The sequence below is a fragment of the Pristiophorus japonicus genome, unplaced genomic scaffold (genome assembly GCF_044704955.1).
Source record: "Pristiophorus japonicus isolate sPriJap1 unplaced genomic scaffold, sPriJap1.hap1 HAP1_SCAFFOLD_455, whole genome shotgun sequence".
Classification (NCBI taxonomy): domain Eukaryota; kingdom Metazoa; phylum Chordata; class Chondrichthyes; family Pristiophoridae; genus Pristiophorus; species Pristiophorus japonicus.
The window spans coordinates 325170-342779 of record NW_027254358.1 but is presented as its reverse complement, the minus strand read 5'-3'; the positions used below and the strand labels follow the sequence as shown (position 1 = coordinate 342779).

At 44.7% G+C, this 17610-nt stretch overlaps 1 protein-coding gene across 1 annotated transcript in view; it reads right to left on the bottom strand.

Annotated features, from left to right (window-relative positions):
* The window catches only part of LOC139252338 (probable G-protein coupled receptor 139), a 37662-nt gene extending 37374 nt beyond the window's left edge, over window positions 1-288 (bottom strand). The window contains exon 1 of the mRNA XM_070873340.1: window positions 219-288. Coding sequence (XP_070729441.1) covers window positions 219-288 — 70 coding nt within the window. The remainder of the gene's footprint in view (window positions 1-218) is intronic.
* Window positions 289-17610: the final 17322 nt, after the last annotated feature.

Genomic DNA, 17610 nt, shown 5'->3' with positions numbered 1-17610 from the left:
TGTAATGCACACGTCCGTTCCAGCAGGAAAAACAACAATGAGACATGATTTCGGGTCAAAATTTTAACACAGTTCATAATTTCAATAAAACATTGCGGTTAAATAAATGGAAAAATACCAGACACTGGACTGATACAATTAAATAGAGGATTATCGCACAGGGACAACATCAACAGCCGTTCAACCCATTTACACAGGAACTGGTTCCATTTCCTTACCCGTGATGCCAACTGCTGCAAGGAGAGGGTAGTAAATACGTTCTATCTGAAAGATGACTGCGTAGCTCATGTTCTGTGTGTGGGAGCGTTCTATGTAGCGCTGGCAACCAGGCTCTTAATGACAAGTATAAATTCGGTCAAAGGAGCTCATACTTATACCACAGGGGAACCGCCGCTGGGACCATCAGAGATATTAGTTACAGTCAGTTAAACAAACTGATTTAATCAACTGTTCTCCCCAAAGCTTTATTATGTCACACAATCTGTGTTATGGGATGTTCCAAACAATAACCTATAATATTGGTTTAGAATTTCTTCAGAAAACACGGCAAACACACTTCTTACTGCTTGCCAAACTGAACATGACCCATTGATCCCGACTCTCTGTTTTCTGTCCTTCCCCTAGCCTCTATCCATGCTAACATATTACCCCCAACTCCATGAGCCTTTATCTTAGAAATATAGAAACATAGAAAATAGGTGCAGGAGTAGGCCCTTCGGCCCTTCGAGCCTGCACCACCATTCAATAAGATCATGGCTGATCATTCACCTCAGTACCCCTTTCCTGCTTTCTCTCCACACCCCTTGACCCCTTTAGCCATATCTAACTCCCTCTTGAATATATCCAATGAACTGGCATCAATAACTCTCTGCGGTAGGGAATTCCACAGGTCAACAACTCTCAGAGTGAAGAAGTTTCTCCTCATCTCAGTCCTAAATGGCTTACTCCTTATCCTTAGACTGTGTTCTGGACTTCCACAACATCGGAGTGAGTGTGCGTGAGTGGGAGAGTGAGTGAATGAGTGAGTGGGTGATTGAGTGGGTGGGTGAGTGAGTGAATGAATGAGTGGGTGTGAGTGAATGAGTGAGTGGGAGAGTGAGTGAGTGAGTGGGTGTGAGTGAGTGGGTGGGTGGGTGAGTGAATGAGTGAGAGTGAGTGGGTGGGTGAATGAGTGAGTAAGTGGGTTGGTGAATGAGTATGTGGGTGGGTGAGTGAGTTGGTGAGTGGGTGGGTGAGTGGGTGAGTGAGTGAGTGAGTGGGTGGGTGGATGAGTGAGTGAATGAGTGTGAGTGTGTGGGTGAGTGGGTGAGTGAGTAAGTGAGTTTAAGTGAGTGGGTAGGTGAGTGAGTGAATGGGTGTGAGTGGGTGGGTGAGTGAGTGAGTGAGTGAGTGAGTTTGAGTGAATGGGTGAGTGAGTGAGTGAATGGGTGTGAGTGGGAGGGTGAGTGGGTGAGTGAGTGAGTGAGTGGGTGGGTGGATAAGTGAGTGAATGGGTGTGAGTGGGTGGGTGAGTGAGTTAGTGAGTGAGTGAGTGAGTGGGTGTATGAGTGAGTGAGTGGGTGGGTGAGTGAGTGAGTGAGTTTGAGTGAGTGGGTGGGTGAGTGAGTGAATTAGTGTGAGTTGGTGGGTGAGTGAGTTGGTGAGTGGGTGCGTGAGTGGGTGGGTGAGTGAATGAGTGTGTGTTGGTGGGTGAGTGAGTTGGTGAGTGGATGGGTGAGTGGGTGGGTGAGTGAGTGAGTGGGTGGGTGAGTGAGTGAATGAGTGTGAGTTGGTGGGTGAGTGAGTTGGTGAGTGGGTGGGTGAGTGGGTGGGTGAATGAGTGAGTGGGTGGGTGAGTGAATGAGTGAGTTCTGCAACATTTTCCAACATTCCATGAACTCTGGATCAGTTCCCATGGAATGGAAGGTCGCTAATTTAACCCCACTTTTTTAAAAAGGAGGGATAGGGAAAACAGGGAATTATAATCTGTTTAGCCTGACATCGGGAGTGGGGAAAATGTTGGAATCAATTATTAAAGATGTAATAGCAGCACATTTGGAAAGGAGTGACAGGATCAGTCCAAGTCAGCATGGATTTATGAAAGGTAAATCATGCTTGACAAATCTTTTGGAATTTTTTGAGGATGTAACTAGTAGAGTGGTCAAGGGAGAACCAGTGGATGTGGTGTATTTGGACTTGCAAAAGGCTTTTGACAAGGTCCCACACAAGAGATTAGTGTGCAAAATTAAAGCACATGGTGTTGGGGGTAATGTACTGACGTGGATACAGAACTGGTTGGCAGACAGGAAGCAAAGAGTACGAATAAATGGGTCCTTTTCAGAATGGCAGGCAGTCACTAGTGGGGTACCGCAAGGTTCAGTGCTGAGACCCCAGCTATTTACAGTATACATTAATGGTTTAGACAAAGGAATTGAATGTAATATCTCCAAGTTTGCAGATGACACTAAACTGGGTGACAGTGTGAGCTGTGAGGAGGATGCTAAGAGGCTGCAGGGTGAATTGGACAGGTTAGGTGAGTGGGCAAATGCATGACAGATGCAGTATAATGTAGATAAATCTGAGGTTATCCACGTTAGTGGCAAAAACAGGAAGGCAGAATATTATCTGAATGGTGACAGATTAAGAAAAGGGGAGGTGCAACGAGACCTGGGTGTCATGGTTCATCAGTCATTGAAGGTCGGCATGCAGGTACAGCAGACGGTGAAGAAGGAAAATGGCATGTTGGCCTTCATAGCGAGAGGATTTGAGTATAGGAGCAGGGAGATCTTACTGCAGTTGTAAAGGGCCTTGGTGAGGACATTGTGTGCAGTTTTGGTCTCCTAATCTGAGGAAGGATATTCTTGCTATTGAGGGAGTGCAGCGAAGGTTCACCAGACTGATTCCCGGGATGGCAGGACTGACAGATGAACAAAGGCTGTGTTGGCTAGGTTTATATTGACTGGAATTTAGAAGAATGAGATCTCATAGAAACATTTAAATGTCTTACGGGATTGGACTGGTTAGATGCAGGAAGAATGTTCCTGATGTTGGGGAAGTCCAGAACCAGGGGTTACAGTCTAAGGATAAGGGGTAAGCCATTTAGGACTGAGATGAGGAGAAACTTCTTCACTCAGAGAATTGTGAACCTGTGGAATTCGCTACCACAGAAAGTTGTTGAAACCAGTTTGCTAGATATATTCAAAAGCGAGTTAGATGTGGCCCTTATGGCTAAAGGGATCAAGGGGTATGGAGAGAAAGCGGGAAATGGGTACTGACGTTGCATGATCAGCAATGATCATATTGAATGGTGGTGCAGGAAGGGCCGAATGGTCTACCCCTGCACCTATTCTCTATGTTTCTATGTTTCTATGCAACAACTTTTTATGTGGTACCTTATCGAGATCCAGAATTAATCGGGATATCGGAGGGTAAAAAAGAAAATAATATTCAGCAAATAGATGTCTACCCAGAAGCACTTTGCAAAGCAGAGAGCCTGAGGGTAAATGTAGATCAGAATGCAAATCCAGATAAAGGGAGGGGGTGAAGTATGAGAGGATGAGGGGAAGAAGAATTGGATGGAGAGGGATAGGGAGCGCGATGGAAGGGGCAGGGGAGGTGTAGAGGAATGCAGAGAAGGACGAGGATCTGGAGGTGACGGGATGAGGAAGAGGAGGGGAGAGTGGTGGATGAGAGAGTGATGGAGGGGAGAGTGATGGAGGGGAGAGAGGAGGGGAAGGGGTGAGGAAGTGAGGAGAGGGGAAGCGGTGAGGAGCAGAGGGCCGATAACTCCAGTTTGAGGCAGAATCCGAATTTTAATTAAAGAGGCGATTAAACAGCGGGACAAAGGTTCAATCAGGTAACTTTCTCACAATGTTTCCAAGCCGCATTTTAATCTCTTTTTTGATTCGTCTTCAAGCTCCTCCACTCAGCTTATCGGTACCCTCGGTCTCTGCCTCTCGCTGTCTCGGTTCCCTGCTCTCTGTCTCTCTCTGTGTCTCAGTTCCCTGCTCTCGTCTTCTGCCTCTCTCTGTTTGAGTTCCCTGCTCCCTGCCTCTCGCTGTCTCAGTTCCCTGCTCTCTGTCTCTGTGTCTCAGTTCCCTGCTCTCGACTTCTGTCTCTCTCTGTTTGAGTTCCCTGCTCCCTGTCTCTCTTTGTCTGAGTTCCCTGCTCTCGGAGATGCTGAGATCCAACAGACCCCGGAGTTTGCGCCTCCCCCTTGGTGTTCATCACCCACAAACGTCCAGTCCTGCAACTCGGGGGATTTCCCGGTTGGGTCGCAGTGTAGAACAAGGCTTTCACATTTGACCCAAATCCGCTCCTTGAGACGGACGGTGGTGTTCTGGGGAACCCACGGCTGTTTCCGCCGACTTCCTGGTGAGCGGGCGATTGCTGAGCGACAGACGGGCTGAATACTGAGTGTGTCCACCCGATACAGCCCGGCTCCGAGTGATGGGAGGTGGTTAGTGATTATGATTGGAAGAGGATAAACAGCAGTTTCTCACATTGAAGGAAATCAACAACAACAACAACTTGTGTTTATGTAGCGCCTGTGACGTGGTAAAACGTCCCAAGGCGTGTCACAGGTGCTTATGCGACAACAATCCTGGTCAGTTTCTCGGTGACACGGGGCAGAATAACAGCATGTGCCGTGGACCTGGTTCACGTTTCAAGGTGTTTCGGATCCGACTTATGTGCAGAGGCCAGATATCCACATTAATGCACCGAACCTGGTAAACAGGGCGACTGAGCTGCGGGCACAACTTGCTCCATGTGATTCATATATAGCGGCAATAACGGAGACCTGGCTCAAGGAGGGGGAGGTTGTCCACTTATTGCCTTGGCCTCAAGATATTCACAGAAGATAGGGCTGTGGCTGGCAGTATTGACCAAAGAGACTACTGCAGCATTACAAACGGTAATAAGACGAGCAAATAGAATAGTCTCAGGATAAGGAGTCGGCCAACATAAAAGGGACCCCACAGTCAATATTAAGAATATAAGTAGTAAAACGCTAGTTCGAGGAAGGCTGGACCCATTATGAACAAAAAGGCGATTATTTTGCGGATGCAGAGGGCATGCCTAAGGTATTAAATCAGCACTTTACATCAATCTTCACAGAATAGTATCCTGCTAACCTTCCTATCCATCCAATGACGGCACTTCTGACGGTGTACTGAACTTGGAGTGCTGCATAGTTTTTGTGCTCAATTAACTGGAGTGGGACTTGTCCCACGAACTTCTGACTCAGAAGCGACAGTGCTTCTGCTGAACCGCAGCTGTCAATGGCACAGGCGGCTGTGAATCAATGTGTTGAATTCACCATCTAACAGCCCAGAGCGATACTGTGTCTGATCCAGAAACTGGCAACTTGCGGTAATTCATGACCAAGCGGAGCGGAGCTGAGCTGAGCATTTCCTGACCTTGAGTGCTGACCCCTTACTAGCTGTAACTGGTAATACAAAGGTCATGTTCATAATTCTATACATTTCTAAACATTACACTTTGTCACAATCCGACTAATATGTATACTCCATGTAATGCACACGTCCGTTCCAGCAGACGGTAAAAAAAACTACAATGAGACATGATTTCCTGGGTCGAAATTTTAACACAGTTTATAATTTCAATAAAACATTGCTGTTAAATAAACGGAAAAATACCAGGCAATGAACTGATTCAATTAAATAGACGATCATCGCACAAGGACAACAGCAACAGCAGTTAGACCCATTTACACAGGAACTGGTTCCATTTCCTTACCCGTGATGCCAACGGCTGCAAGGAGAGGGTAGTAAATACGTTCTATCTGAAAGATGACTGCGTAGCTCATGTTCTGTGTGTGGGAGCGTTCTATTTGGCGCTGGCAAGCAAGCTCTGAATGACAAGTATAAATTCGGTCAAAGGAGCTCATACTTATACCAAAGGGGAACCGCCGCTGGGACCATCAGAGATATTAGTTACAGTCAGTTAAACAAACTGATTTAATCAACTGTTCTCCTCAAAGTTTTATTATGTCACACAGTCTGTGTTATGGGATGTTCCAAACAATAACCTATAATATTGGTTTAGAATTCCTTCAGAAAACATTGCTGACCCTGACGCACTGGATTTGAACCTCATAATTATATAGCCACAAAAGGAACAATTCCAACAGACTCATCCTTCTCCCTCGCCAACATCCCCCGCCCCCAACATGCCTGCTGTAGGCTGACCTTTCTAAACTCCTTCATGTCCCAGTCATCCGTCCCAGCGGTGACCCCCTGAATTGTGCCAGGGGCCAACAATCACCGCCCCTCTCTGCATCTCGTAGAAACAGAGAAGCATAGGAGCAGGAGTAGGCCATTCGGCCCTTCCAGGCTGCACCGCCATTCAATATGATCATGGCTGATCATGCAACTTTAGTACCCCATTCCTGCTTTCTCTCCATACCCCTTGATCCCTTTAGCTGTAAGGGCCATATCTATCTCCCTTTTGAATATATCTAACGAACTGGCCTCAACAGCTTTCTGTGGTAGAGAATTCCACAGCTTCACAATCCTCTGAGTGAAGAAGTTTCTCCTCATCTAAGTCCTAAATGGCCTACCCCTTATCCTTAAACTGTGACCCCTGGTTCTGGACTTCTCCAACATGGGGAACATTCTTCCTGCATCTAACCTGTCCAGTCCCGTCAGAATTTTATATATTTCTATGAGATCCCCTTTCATTCTTCTAAATTCCAGTGAATATAAGCCTACTCAATCCAGTCTTTCTTCATATGTCAGTCCTGCCATCCCGGGAATCAGTCTGGTGAACCTTCGCTGCACTCCCTCAATGGCAAGAATGTCCTTCCTTAGATTAGGAGACCAAAACTGTACACAATATTCCAGGTGTGGCCTAACCAAGGCCCTGTACAACTGCAATAAGACCTCCCTGCTCCTATACTCAAATCCTCTCACTATGAACGCCAACATGCTATTTGCCTTCTTCACCGCCTGCTGTACCTGCATGCCAACTTTCAATAACTGATATACCATGACACCCAGGTCTCGTTGCCCCTCCCCTTTACGTAATCTGTCACCATTCAGATAATATTCTGCCTTCCTGTTTTTGCCACCAACTTGGATAACCTCACATGTATCGACATTATACTGCATCTGCCATGCATTTGCCCAGTCACCTAACCTGTCCAAGTCATCCTGCAGCCTCTTAACATCCTCCTCACAGCTCACACTGCCACCCAGCTTAGTGTCATCTGCAAACTTGGAGATATTACATTCAAATCCTTTGTCTAAACCATTAATGTATATTGTAAATAGCTGGGGTCCCAGCACTGAACCTTGCAGTACCCCACTAGTCACTGCCTGCCATTCTGAAAAGGACCCATTTATTCCTACTCTTTGTGTCCTGTCTGCCAACCAGTTCTCGATCCATGTCAATTCATTACCCCAATACCATGTGCTTTAATGTTGCACACTAATCTCTTGTGTGGGACCTTGTCAAAAGCCTTTTGAAAGTCCAAATACACCACATCCACTGGTTCTCCCTGGTCCACTCGACTAGTTACATCCTCAAAAAAATTCCACAAGATTTGTCAAGCATGATTACCCTTTCATAAATCCATGCTAACTTGGACCGATCCTGTCACTGCTTTCCAAATGCGCTGCTATTACATCTTTAATAATTGATTCCAACATTTTACCCACCACCAATGTCAGGCTAACCGGTCTATAATTCCCTGGTTTCTCTCTCCCTGCTTTTTTTAAAATTGGGGTTACAATAGCTACCCTCCAATTCATAGGAACTGATCCACAGTCTATAGAATGTTGGAAAATGACTACCAATGCATCCACTATTTCTAGGGCCACTTCCTTAAGTGCTCTCAGATGCAGACTATCAGGCCCTGGGGATTTATCAGCCTTCAATCCCATCAATTTCGCTTATACAATTTCCTGACTAATAAGGTTTTCCTTCAGCTCTTCCTTCTCGTTAGACCCTCGGTCCCCTAATATTTCCGGAAAGTTACTTGTGTTTTCCTTAGTGAAGACAGTACCAAAGTATTTGTTCAATTGGTCTGCCATTTCTTTTTTCTCCATTATAAATTCACCTGATTCTGACTGCAAGGGACCTACATTTGTCTTCACTAATCTGTTTCTCTTCACATATCTATTGAAGCTTTTGCAGTCAGTTTTTATGTTCCCTGCAAGCTTACTCTCATACTCTACTTTCCCCCTCCTAATTAAACCTTTTGTCGTCCTCTGCTGAATTCTAAATTCCTCCAAGTCCTCAGTTTTGCTGCTTTTTCTGGCCAATTTATATGGTTCTTCCTTGGATTTAATAATATCCCTAATGTCCCTTGTTATCCATGGTTGAGCCAACTTCCCAGTTTTATCTTTATGCCAGACATGGATGTAAAATTGTTGAAGTTCATCCATGTGATCTTTAAGTGTCTGCCTATCCACCATCAACGCTTTAAGTATCATTCACCAGTCTATCCTAGCCAATTCATGTCGCATACCATTGAAGTTATCTTTCTTTAAGTTCAGGACCCTCTGAATTAACTGTGTCACTCTCCATCTTAATGAAGAAGTCTACCATATTATGGTCACTCTTCCCCAAAGGGCCTCACACAAGACTGCTAATTAATCCTCTCTCATTACACAACACCCAGTCTAGGATGGCCAGCCAGCTCTTTAGTTGATTCCTTAACATATTGGTCGAGAAAACCATCCCTTACACACTCCAGGAAATCCTCCACCACCGTATTGCTACCTGTTTGGTTAGCCTAATCTATATGTCGATTAAAGTCACCCATGATAACTGCTGTACCTTTATTGCATGCATCCCTAATTTCCTGTTTGATGCTGTCCCCAACCTCACTACTACTGCTTGATGGTCTGTACACAACTCCTACTAGCATTTCCTGCCCTTTGATATTCCACAGCTCTACCCATACAGATTCCGCATCATCCAAGCTAATCTCCTTCCTTACTATTGCGTTAATTTCTTCTTTAACTAACAACACTACCCTACCTCCTTTTCCTTTCTGTCTATCCTTCCTGAATGTTGAATACCCCTGGATGTTGAGTTCCCAGCCTTGGTCACCCTGGAGCCATGTCTCCATAATCCCAATTATATCATATTTGTTAATAGCTGCCTGCGCAGTTAATTCGTCCAGCTTATTACGAATACTCCTCGCATTGAGACACAGAGCCTTCAGGCTTGTTTTTTTAACACTCTTTGTCTTTTTAGAATTATATTGTAATGTGGCCCTTTTTGATTTTTGCCTTTGATTTCTCTGCCCTCCACTTTTCCTTATCTTTTTCTACCTTTTGCTTCTGCCGCCATTTTACTTCCCTCTGTCTCCCTGCATAGATTCCCATTCCTCTGCCATATTAGTTTAGTATCTCCCTCCAGAATGTCCGTACACTTGCTATCCCTAAACTTATTGTGGATGATTGCATTGACATCATGCCCTTGACGGAAACCTGCCTCATGAATGACGACACCTTGCCCTTTACTCACACCTCCACACCTGGCTTTATGTTTGAACACTTGCCCCGCCTACACTGATCAGCAAATCTAACCTTGTTCTACTCCGGACTCCTCTGCACCTTCTCCTCCTGTTCGGAGCTCATATTATTCCAACCTCCTCACCTCTCCTTTAAAATGCTCATTAATACCGTCCATTCATGCTCCATTTCAAGATTCTTACCAATATACCTTGACTTCTTTCCTCCCTCAGCCTCTGCACTAAACAAAGTCTCATTCTCAGTGATTTCAATCCCCATCTCAACTCATCATGCTCTCTCCTAATTTCGCTGCCCTCCTGTCCTGCCTTAATTTCTTGCTCTATATAAAACTACTTACCCATATTCACAGCCATCAGCTCGCTCTTGCCATTGCTCTCCTCCCATTGTCTCAGTCATGGGTAAAGCATTTCTGACTAGTCCCTTGTATCTTTTACCATCAACAGCTGCCTACCCCTTCTATCATAATTTCCTGCTGTGTCCGCTCCTGGTGAAATGACCCTGCAAGTTACGAACAATGGTGCTTTCAAACGCTCAACTGTCAAACCTTTTGCCCTCCATTTGTCTTGATAGTTTTGCAGCTACGCATCTGCTCAATCAGACACTTGCCTCCACCGTTGATGCACATGCCCCCTGTAAGAGCCTTACTCTCCCACCATGGTCGTTCCTCCTGGTATGGCCCATCTCAGCTCCATTAAGGCCAATGTTTGCAGAAATGACAGCACCATTCTCCTCCCATGCCTTGCCTCTGTTCTTAAGCTGAATGGGATTGCCCTCGGCTGGTAATCTATGCAGTGGGAGCTGGAGAATAGCCAACACCTTTCCCTCTGGGCTCTCCCAAGTATCTATCCTTGAAGGAATCATAATGATTGACAGGATGGCGCTATTGGATTCTGAGGACTGATTATGTAATTATGACTGCTCTCATTGGACAAGAGAATGTTGTGAGGTTATATGAATTTTTGTTTCGGAAGTCTAAAGGGTCGAAATGATGTAAATCACGACAGAAGTTTCAGATGTCTAGAAAAGTAGAACCATAGGTCATGGCCTGCAGTTGAAAGGGGCTAATCTGAGCTTAAAACCTCTGGTCTGGATGGATTGCAGCCACACACAGTAAGTTAGGGAAGAGATGGCAAATGCAATAAGAACATAACAACATAAGAATTAGGAGCAGGAGTAGGCCATTCGGCCCCTTGAGACTGCTCCGTCATTTAATAAGATCATGGATGATCTTCCACCTCATCTCCACTTCCCTGCACTGTCCCCATGTCCCTTTATTCCCCTAATATCCAAAATTCTATTGATCTCTGTCATGAATATGCACAAACACTGAGCTTTCACAGCCCTCTGCGGTAGACAATTCCAAAGATTCACCGCTCTCTGAGTGAAGAGGTTTCTTCTCATCTCAGTCTTAAATGGCTGACCCCTTATTCTGAGACTGTGACCCCTGGTTCTGGACTCTGCAGCCAGTGGAAACATCCTCCCTGCATCTACCCTATCAAGCCCTGTAAGTATTTTGTATGTTTCAATGATATCACCTCATTCTTCTAAACTTTAGAGAATATAAGCCTAGCCTACTCAATCTCATCTCATTGGACAATCCCTCCTTCCCAGGAATCAGTCTGGTGAAGCTTTGTTGCACTCCCTCAATGGCAAGTCTATCCTTACTTAGGTAAGGAGACCAGAACTGTACACAATACAAAACACAATATTACTGGTGGACAGCTGATGCGATTCCTAGATTTATAAAGGGCGACACAAGTTCAGGGAACTATAGACCAGTTAGTTTAATGTCGGTGGTAGGAAACATAATGGAATCTCAAAGATGTCATAGAAACCAAAAATACAATAAAGAGATGTCAGCACAAGTGTCAAAAGGAAAACGTATGCTTGAATAATTTGATTGAATTCTTTGAAGAAATAACAAAACGAGTAGGGAAGGATAATGCAGTAGATATATTTGGATTTTCAAAAGGCCTTCTATAATGCACTGCATTGTAGTCTCATGACTAAGTTCAGAGCCTGTGGAGTCAGGGGCAGGTAGCAGAATGGACAATAAGCTGGCTACAGAACAGAACACAGAGAGAGTCGGCATTAATGTTGGGTACTCAAACTGGCAAACGTTAGGAAGTGGTGTTCCACAGGGATCAGTGCTGGAATCAATGTTGTTCACCAATTCGATAAATGATTTGAACACGTGAATCGGAAGTACAATATCAAAATTTGCACATGACATCAAATTGTGGGGTATAGTTCATGGTGAGGTAGGCCGTAACCAGAAGAATAGGCATTTAAAGACCAAATTTCTGTCAATGTAGCTAATTATGAGATGGTGCATTTTGGTAGGAAGAATAAGGAGACCATATATTACTTGGATAATCAGAATCTAAATGGGGCCGAGGAGCAGAGGGATAAAAGGGTACAGATAAAAAAATCACTAAATGTAGCGACACAAGTTAATAAAAACATAAATTAAAAAAAGAAACACTGGTATTAATTTCAAAAAGAATAAAATTGAAAAGCTGAGAAGTTTTGTTAAGCTTGAGTATAACCTTGGGTAGGCCACAACTACAGTACTGTCCACACTTACTGTACTGTCCACACTTACTGTACTGTCCACACCTACAGTACTGTCCACACTTACATTACTGTCCACACTTACTGTACTGTCCACACCTACAGTACTGTCCACACTTATTGTACTGTCCACACCTACAGTACTGTCCACAGTTACAGGACTGTCCACAACTACAGAACTGTCCACATTTACAGTACTGTCCACACTTACAGTACTGTCCACACCGACAGTACTGTCTACACTTACAGTACTGTCCACACCTACAGTACTGTCCACACTTACAGTACTGTCCACACCTACAGTACTGTCCACACTTACAGTACTGTCCACACCTACAGTACTGTCCACACTTACAGTACTGTCCACACCTACAGTACTGTCCACACTTACAGTACTGTCCACACCTACAGTACTGTCCACACCTGCAGGACTGTCCACACTGACAGTACAGTCCACACCTGCAGTACTGTCTACACTTATAGTACTGTCCACACTTACAGTACTGTTCACATCTACAGGACTGTCCACACTTACTGTACTGTCCACACTTACAGCACTGTGCACACCTAGAAGTGGGACCTGTACAAAAGGTATGGTTTGCACTTGAGCAGGACTGGAACTGATGTCCAGGGGGTAACATTTCCGAATGCAGTTCGGGAGTGTTTAAACTAATATGGCAGCGGGATGGGAACCTATGCAGCGAGACAGGGCTGCACAGATGGTAGAAAGGTAAAAAGCAATCGTGGAAGGCCGAGTAAACAAAGGCAAGAAACAAAAAAGGCCAAACTACATCATAATTCTAAAAGGACAAAGGGTGTTAAAAAAACAAGCGTGAAGGCTTTGTGTCTTAATGCAAGGAGTATCCGTAATAAGGTGGATGAATTAACTGCAAATAGATGTGAACAGATATGATGTGATTGGGATTACAGAGACGTGGCTCCAGGATGATCAGGGCTGGGAACTCAACATCCAAGGGTATTCAACATTCAGGAAGGATAGAATAAAAGGAAAAGGAGGTGGGGTAGCATTGCTGGTTAAAGAGAAGATTAATGCAATAGTTAGGAAGGACATTAGCTTGGATGATGTGGAATCTATATGGGTAGAGCTGCAGAAAACCAAAAGGCAAAAAACGTTAGTGGGAGTTGTGCACAGACCTCCAAACAGTAGTAGTGATGTTGGGGAGAGCATCAAACAGGAAATTAGGGGTGCATGCAATAAAGGTGCAGCAGTTATTATGGGTGACTTTAATATGCATATAGATTGGGCTAACCAAACTGGAAGCAATATGGTGGAGGAGGATTTCCTGGAGTGCATAAGGGACAGTTTTCTAGACTAATATGTCGAGGAACCAACTAGGGGGGAGGCCATCTTAGACTGGGTGTTGTGTAATGAGAGAGGATTAATTAGCAATCACGTTGTGCGAGGCCCCTTGGGGAAGAGTGTCCATAATATGATGGAATTCTACATTAGGATGGAGAATGAAACAGTTAATTCAGAGACCATGGTCCAGAACTTAAAGAAGGGTAACTTTGAAGGTATGAGGCATGAATTGGTTAGGATAGATTGGCGAATGATACTTGATGAGGGGTTGTCAGTGGATGGGTAATGGCAGACATTTAGAGACCGCATGGATGAACTTCAACAATTGTACATCCCTGTCTGGCGTAAAAATGAAAAAGGGAAGGTGGCTCAACCATGGCTATCAAGGGAAATCAGGGATAGTATTAAAGCCAAGGAAGTGGCATACAAATTGGCCAGAAATAGCAGTGAACCCGGGGACTGGGAGAAATTTAGACCTCAGCAGAGGAGGACAAAGGGTTTGATTAGGGCACGAGAGGAAGCTTGCAGGGAACATTAAGACGGACTGCAAAAGCTTCTATAGATATGTAAAGAGAAAAAGGTCAGTAAAGACAAACGTAGATCCCCTGCAGGGGAAGTCATAATGGGGAACAAAGAAATGGCAGACCAATTGAACAAGTACTTTGGTTCGGTATTCACTAAGGAGGACATAAACAACCTTCCGCATATAAAAGGGGTCAGAGGGTCTAGTAAGAAGGAGGAACTGAGGGAAATCCTTATTAGTCGGGAAATTGTGTTGGGGAAATTGATGGGATTGAAGGCCGATAAATCCCCAGGGCCTGATGGTCTGCATCCCAGAGTACTTAAGGAGGTGGCCTTGGATATAGCGGATGCATTAACAGTCATTTTCCAACATTCCATAGACTCTGGATCAGTTCCTATGGAGTGGAGAGTAGCCAATGTTACCCCACTTTTTAAAAAAGGAGGGAGAGAGAAAACAGGGAATTATCGACCAGTCAGTCTGACATCGGTAGTGGGTAAAATGATAGAATTGATTATTAAGGATGTCACAGCAGTGCATTTGGAAAGAGGTGACATGATAGGTCCAAGTCAGCATGGATTTGTGAAAGGGAAATCATGCTTGACAAATCTTCTGGAATTTTTTGAGGATGATTCCAGTAGAGTGGACAAGGGAGAACCAGTTGATGTGGTGTATTTGGACTTTCAGAAGGCTTTCGACAAGGTCCCACACAGGAGATTAATGTGCAAAGTTAAAGCACATGGGATTGGGGGTAGTGTGCTGACATGGATTGAGAACTGGTTGTCAGACAGGAAGCAAAGAGTAGGAGTAAATGGGGACTTTTCAGAATGGCAGGCAGTGACTAGTGGGGTACTGCAAGGTTCTGTGCTGGGGCCCCAGCTGTTTACATTGTACATTAATGATTCAGATGAGGGGATTAAATGTAGTATCTCCAAATTTGCAGATGACACTAAGTTGGGTGGCAGTGTGAGCTGTGAGGAGGATGCTAGGAGGCTGCAGAGTGACTTGGATAGGTTAGGTGAGTGGGCAAATGCATGGCAGATGAAGTATAATGTGGATAAATGTGAGGTTATCCAATTTGGTGGTAAAAACAGAGAGACAGACTATTATCTGAATGGTGGCAGATTAGGAAAAGGGGAGGTGCAACGAGACCTGGGTGTCATGGTACATCAGTCATTTAAGGTTGGCATGCAGGTACAGCAGGCGGTTAAGAAAGCAAATGGCATGTTGGCCTTCATAGCGAGGGGATTTGATACAGGGGCAGGGAGGTGTTACTACAGTTGTACAGGGCCTTGGTGAGGCCACACCTGGAGTATTGTGTACAGTTTTGGTCTCCTAACTTGAGGAAGGACATTCTTGCTATTGAGGGAGTGCAGCAAAGGTTCACCAGACTGATTACCGGGATGGCAGGACTGACATATCAAGAAAGACTGGATCAACTGGGCTTGTATTCATTGGAGTTCAGAAGAATGAGAGGAGATCTCATAGAAACAATTAAAATTCTGACGGGTTTAGACAGGTTAGATGCGGGAAGAATGTTCCCACTGTTGGGGAAGTCCAGAACCAGGGGTCACAGTCTAAGGATAAGGGGTAAGCCATTTAGGACCGAGATGAGGAGAAATTTCTTCACCCAGAGAGTAGTAAACCTGTGGAATTCTCTACCACATGAAGTTGTTGAGGCCAATTCACTAAATATATTCAAAAAGGAGTTAGATGTCGTCCTTACTACTAGGGGGATCAAGGGGTATGGCGAGAAAGCAGGAATGGGGTACTGAAGTTGCATGTTCAGCCATGAACTCATTGAATGGCGGTGCAGGCTCGAAGTGCCGAATGGCCTACTCCTGCACCTATTTTCTATGATTCTATGTTTCTAATACTGTCCACACTTACAGTTCTGTCCACACCTACAGGACTGTCCACACTTACAGTACTGTCCACACCTAATGTACTGTACACACTTGTAGCACTGTCGACTCTTCCAATACTCTCCACACCTACAGTACTGTCCACACTTAGAATACTGTCCACACCTACAGTACTGTCCACACTTAATGTACTGTCCACACTTACAGTACCGTCCAGACTTACAGTACTGTCCACATCTACGGTACCTTCCACGCTGTCCACACTTGCAGCATTGTCCACACCTACAGTGCTGTCCACACCTACGGTTCTGTCCACACTTACAGTAATGTCCACACTTACAGTACAGTCCACACTTACAGTACTGTCCACACTTATAGTACTGTCCACACCTAACGTACGGTCCACACTTGCAGTATTGTCCCCACTCTTACTGTACTGTCCACACTTACAATACTATCCACACCTAATGCACTGACCACACTTACAGTACTGTCCACACCTACAGCACTGTCCATGCTTACAGTACTGTCGACACCTAATGTACTGTCCACACTTATAGGACTGTCCACACTGACTGTGATGTGCACACTTGCAGTATTGTCCACACTTACAATACCGTCCACACTTACAGTACTGTACACACTTATAGGACTGTCCAAACTGACTGTGATGTGCACACTTGCAGTATTGTCCACACTTACAATACCGTCCACACTTACGTAATAGAGGGTATGAGTTCAACACCTAATATAGGGTCTGAGTTCAACATCTGTACTAGAGGGTCTGAGTTCAACATCTGTAACAGAGGGTCTGATTTCAACATCTGTAACAGAGGGTTTAAGTTCAACATCTGTGATAGAGGGTCTGAGTTCAACATCTGTAACAGAGGGTCTCAGTTCAACATCTGTAATAGGGTCTGAACTCAACCTGTAACAGAGGGTCTGAGTTTAACATCTGTAATAGAGGGTCTGAGTACAACATCTGTATTAGAGGGTATGAGTTCAACATCTGTAATACAGGGTATGAGTTCAACATCTGTAATAGAGGGTCTGTGTTCATCCTGTAATAGGGTCTTTCAACATCTGTAACAGAGGGTAGAGTTCAACATGTAACAGAGGGTCTGAGTTCAACATCTGTAATAGAGGGTCTGAGTTCAACATCTGTAATAAAGGGTCTGAGTTCAACATCTGTAACAGATGGTCTGAGTTCAACATGTAACAGAGGGTCTGAGTTCAACATCTGTAATAGAGTGTCTGAGTTCAACATCTGTAACATAGGGTCTGAGTTCAATATCTGTAACAGAGGGTCTGAGTTCAACATCTGTACTAGGGGGTCTGAGTTCAACATCTGTAATACAGTACTGCCCACACCTACAGAATTGTCCACACTTACAGTACTGTCCACACCTACAGAACTGTCCACACTTACAGTACTGTGCTCACCTACAGTAGTGAACACACTTACAGTATTGCTCCCTCTTACAGTACCATCCACACTTACAGGACTGTCCACACTTACAGTGCTGTCCACATTTAATGTTCTGTCCACAACTTACAATACTGTCCACACCTAATGTACTGATCACACTTACTGTACTGTCCACACTTAAAATATTGTCCACACTTACAGTACTGTCCACACCTAGAGTACTGTCCACACTTACAGTACTGTCCACACAGAGAATACTGTCCACACTTACACTACATTCCACACCGACAGTACTGTCCACACTTGTAGTACTGTCGACTCTTACAGGACTGTCCACACCTACAGGACCAACCACACCTACAGGACCATCCACACTTACAGTACTGTCCACACCTAACATACGGTCCACACTT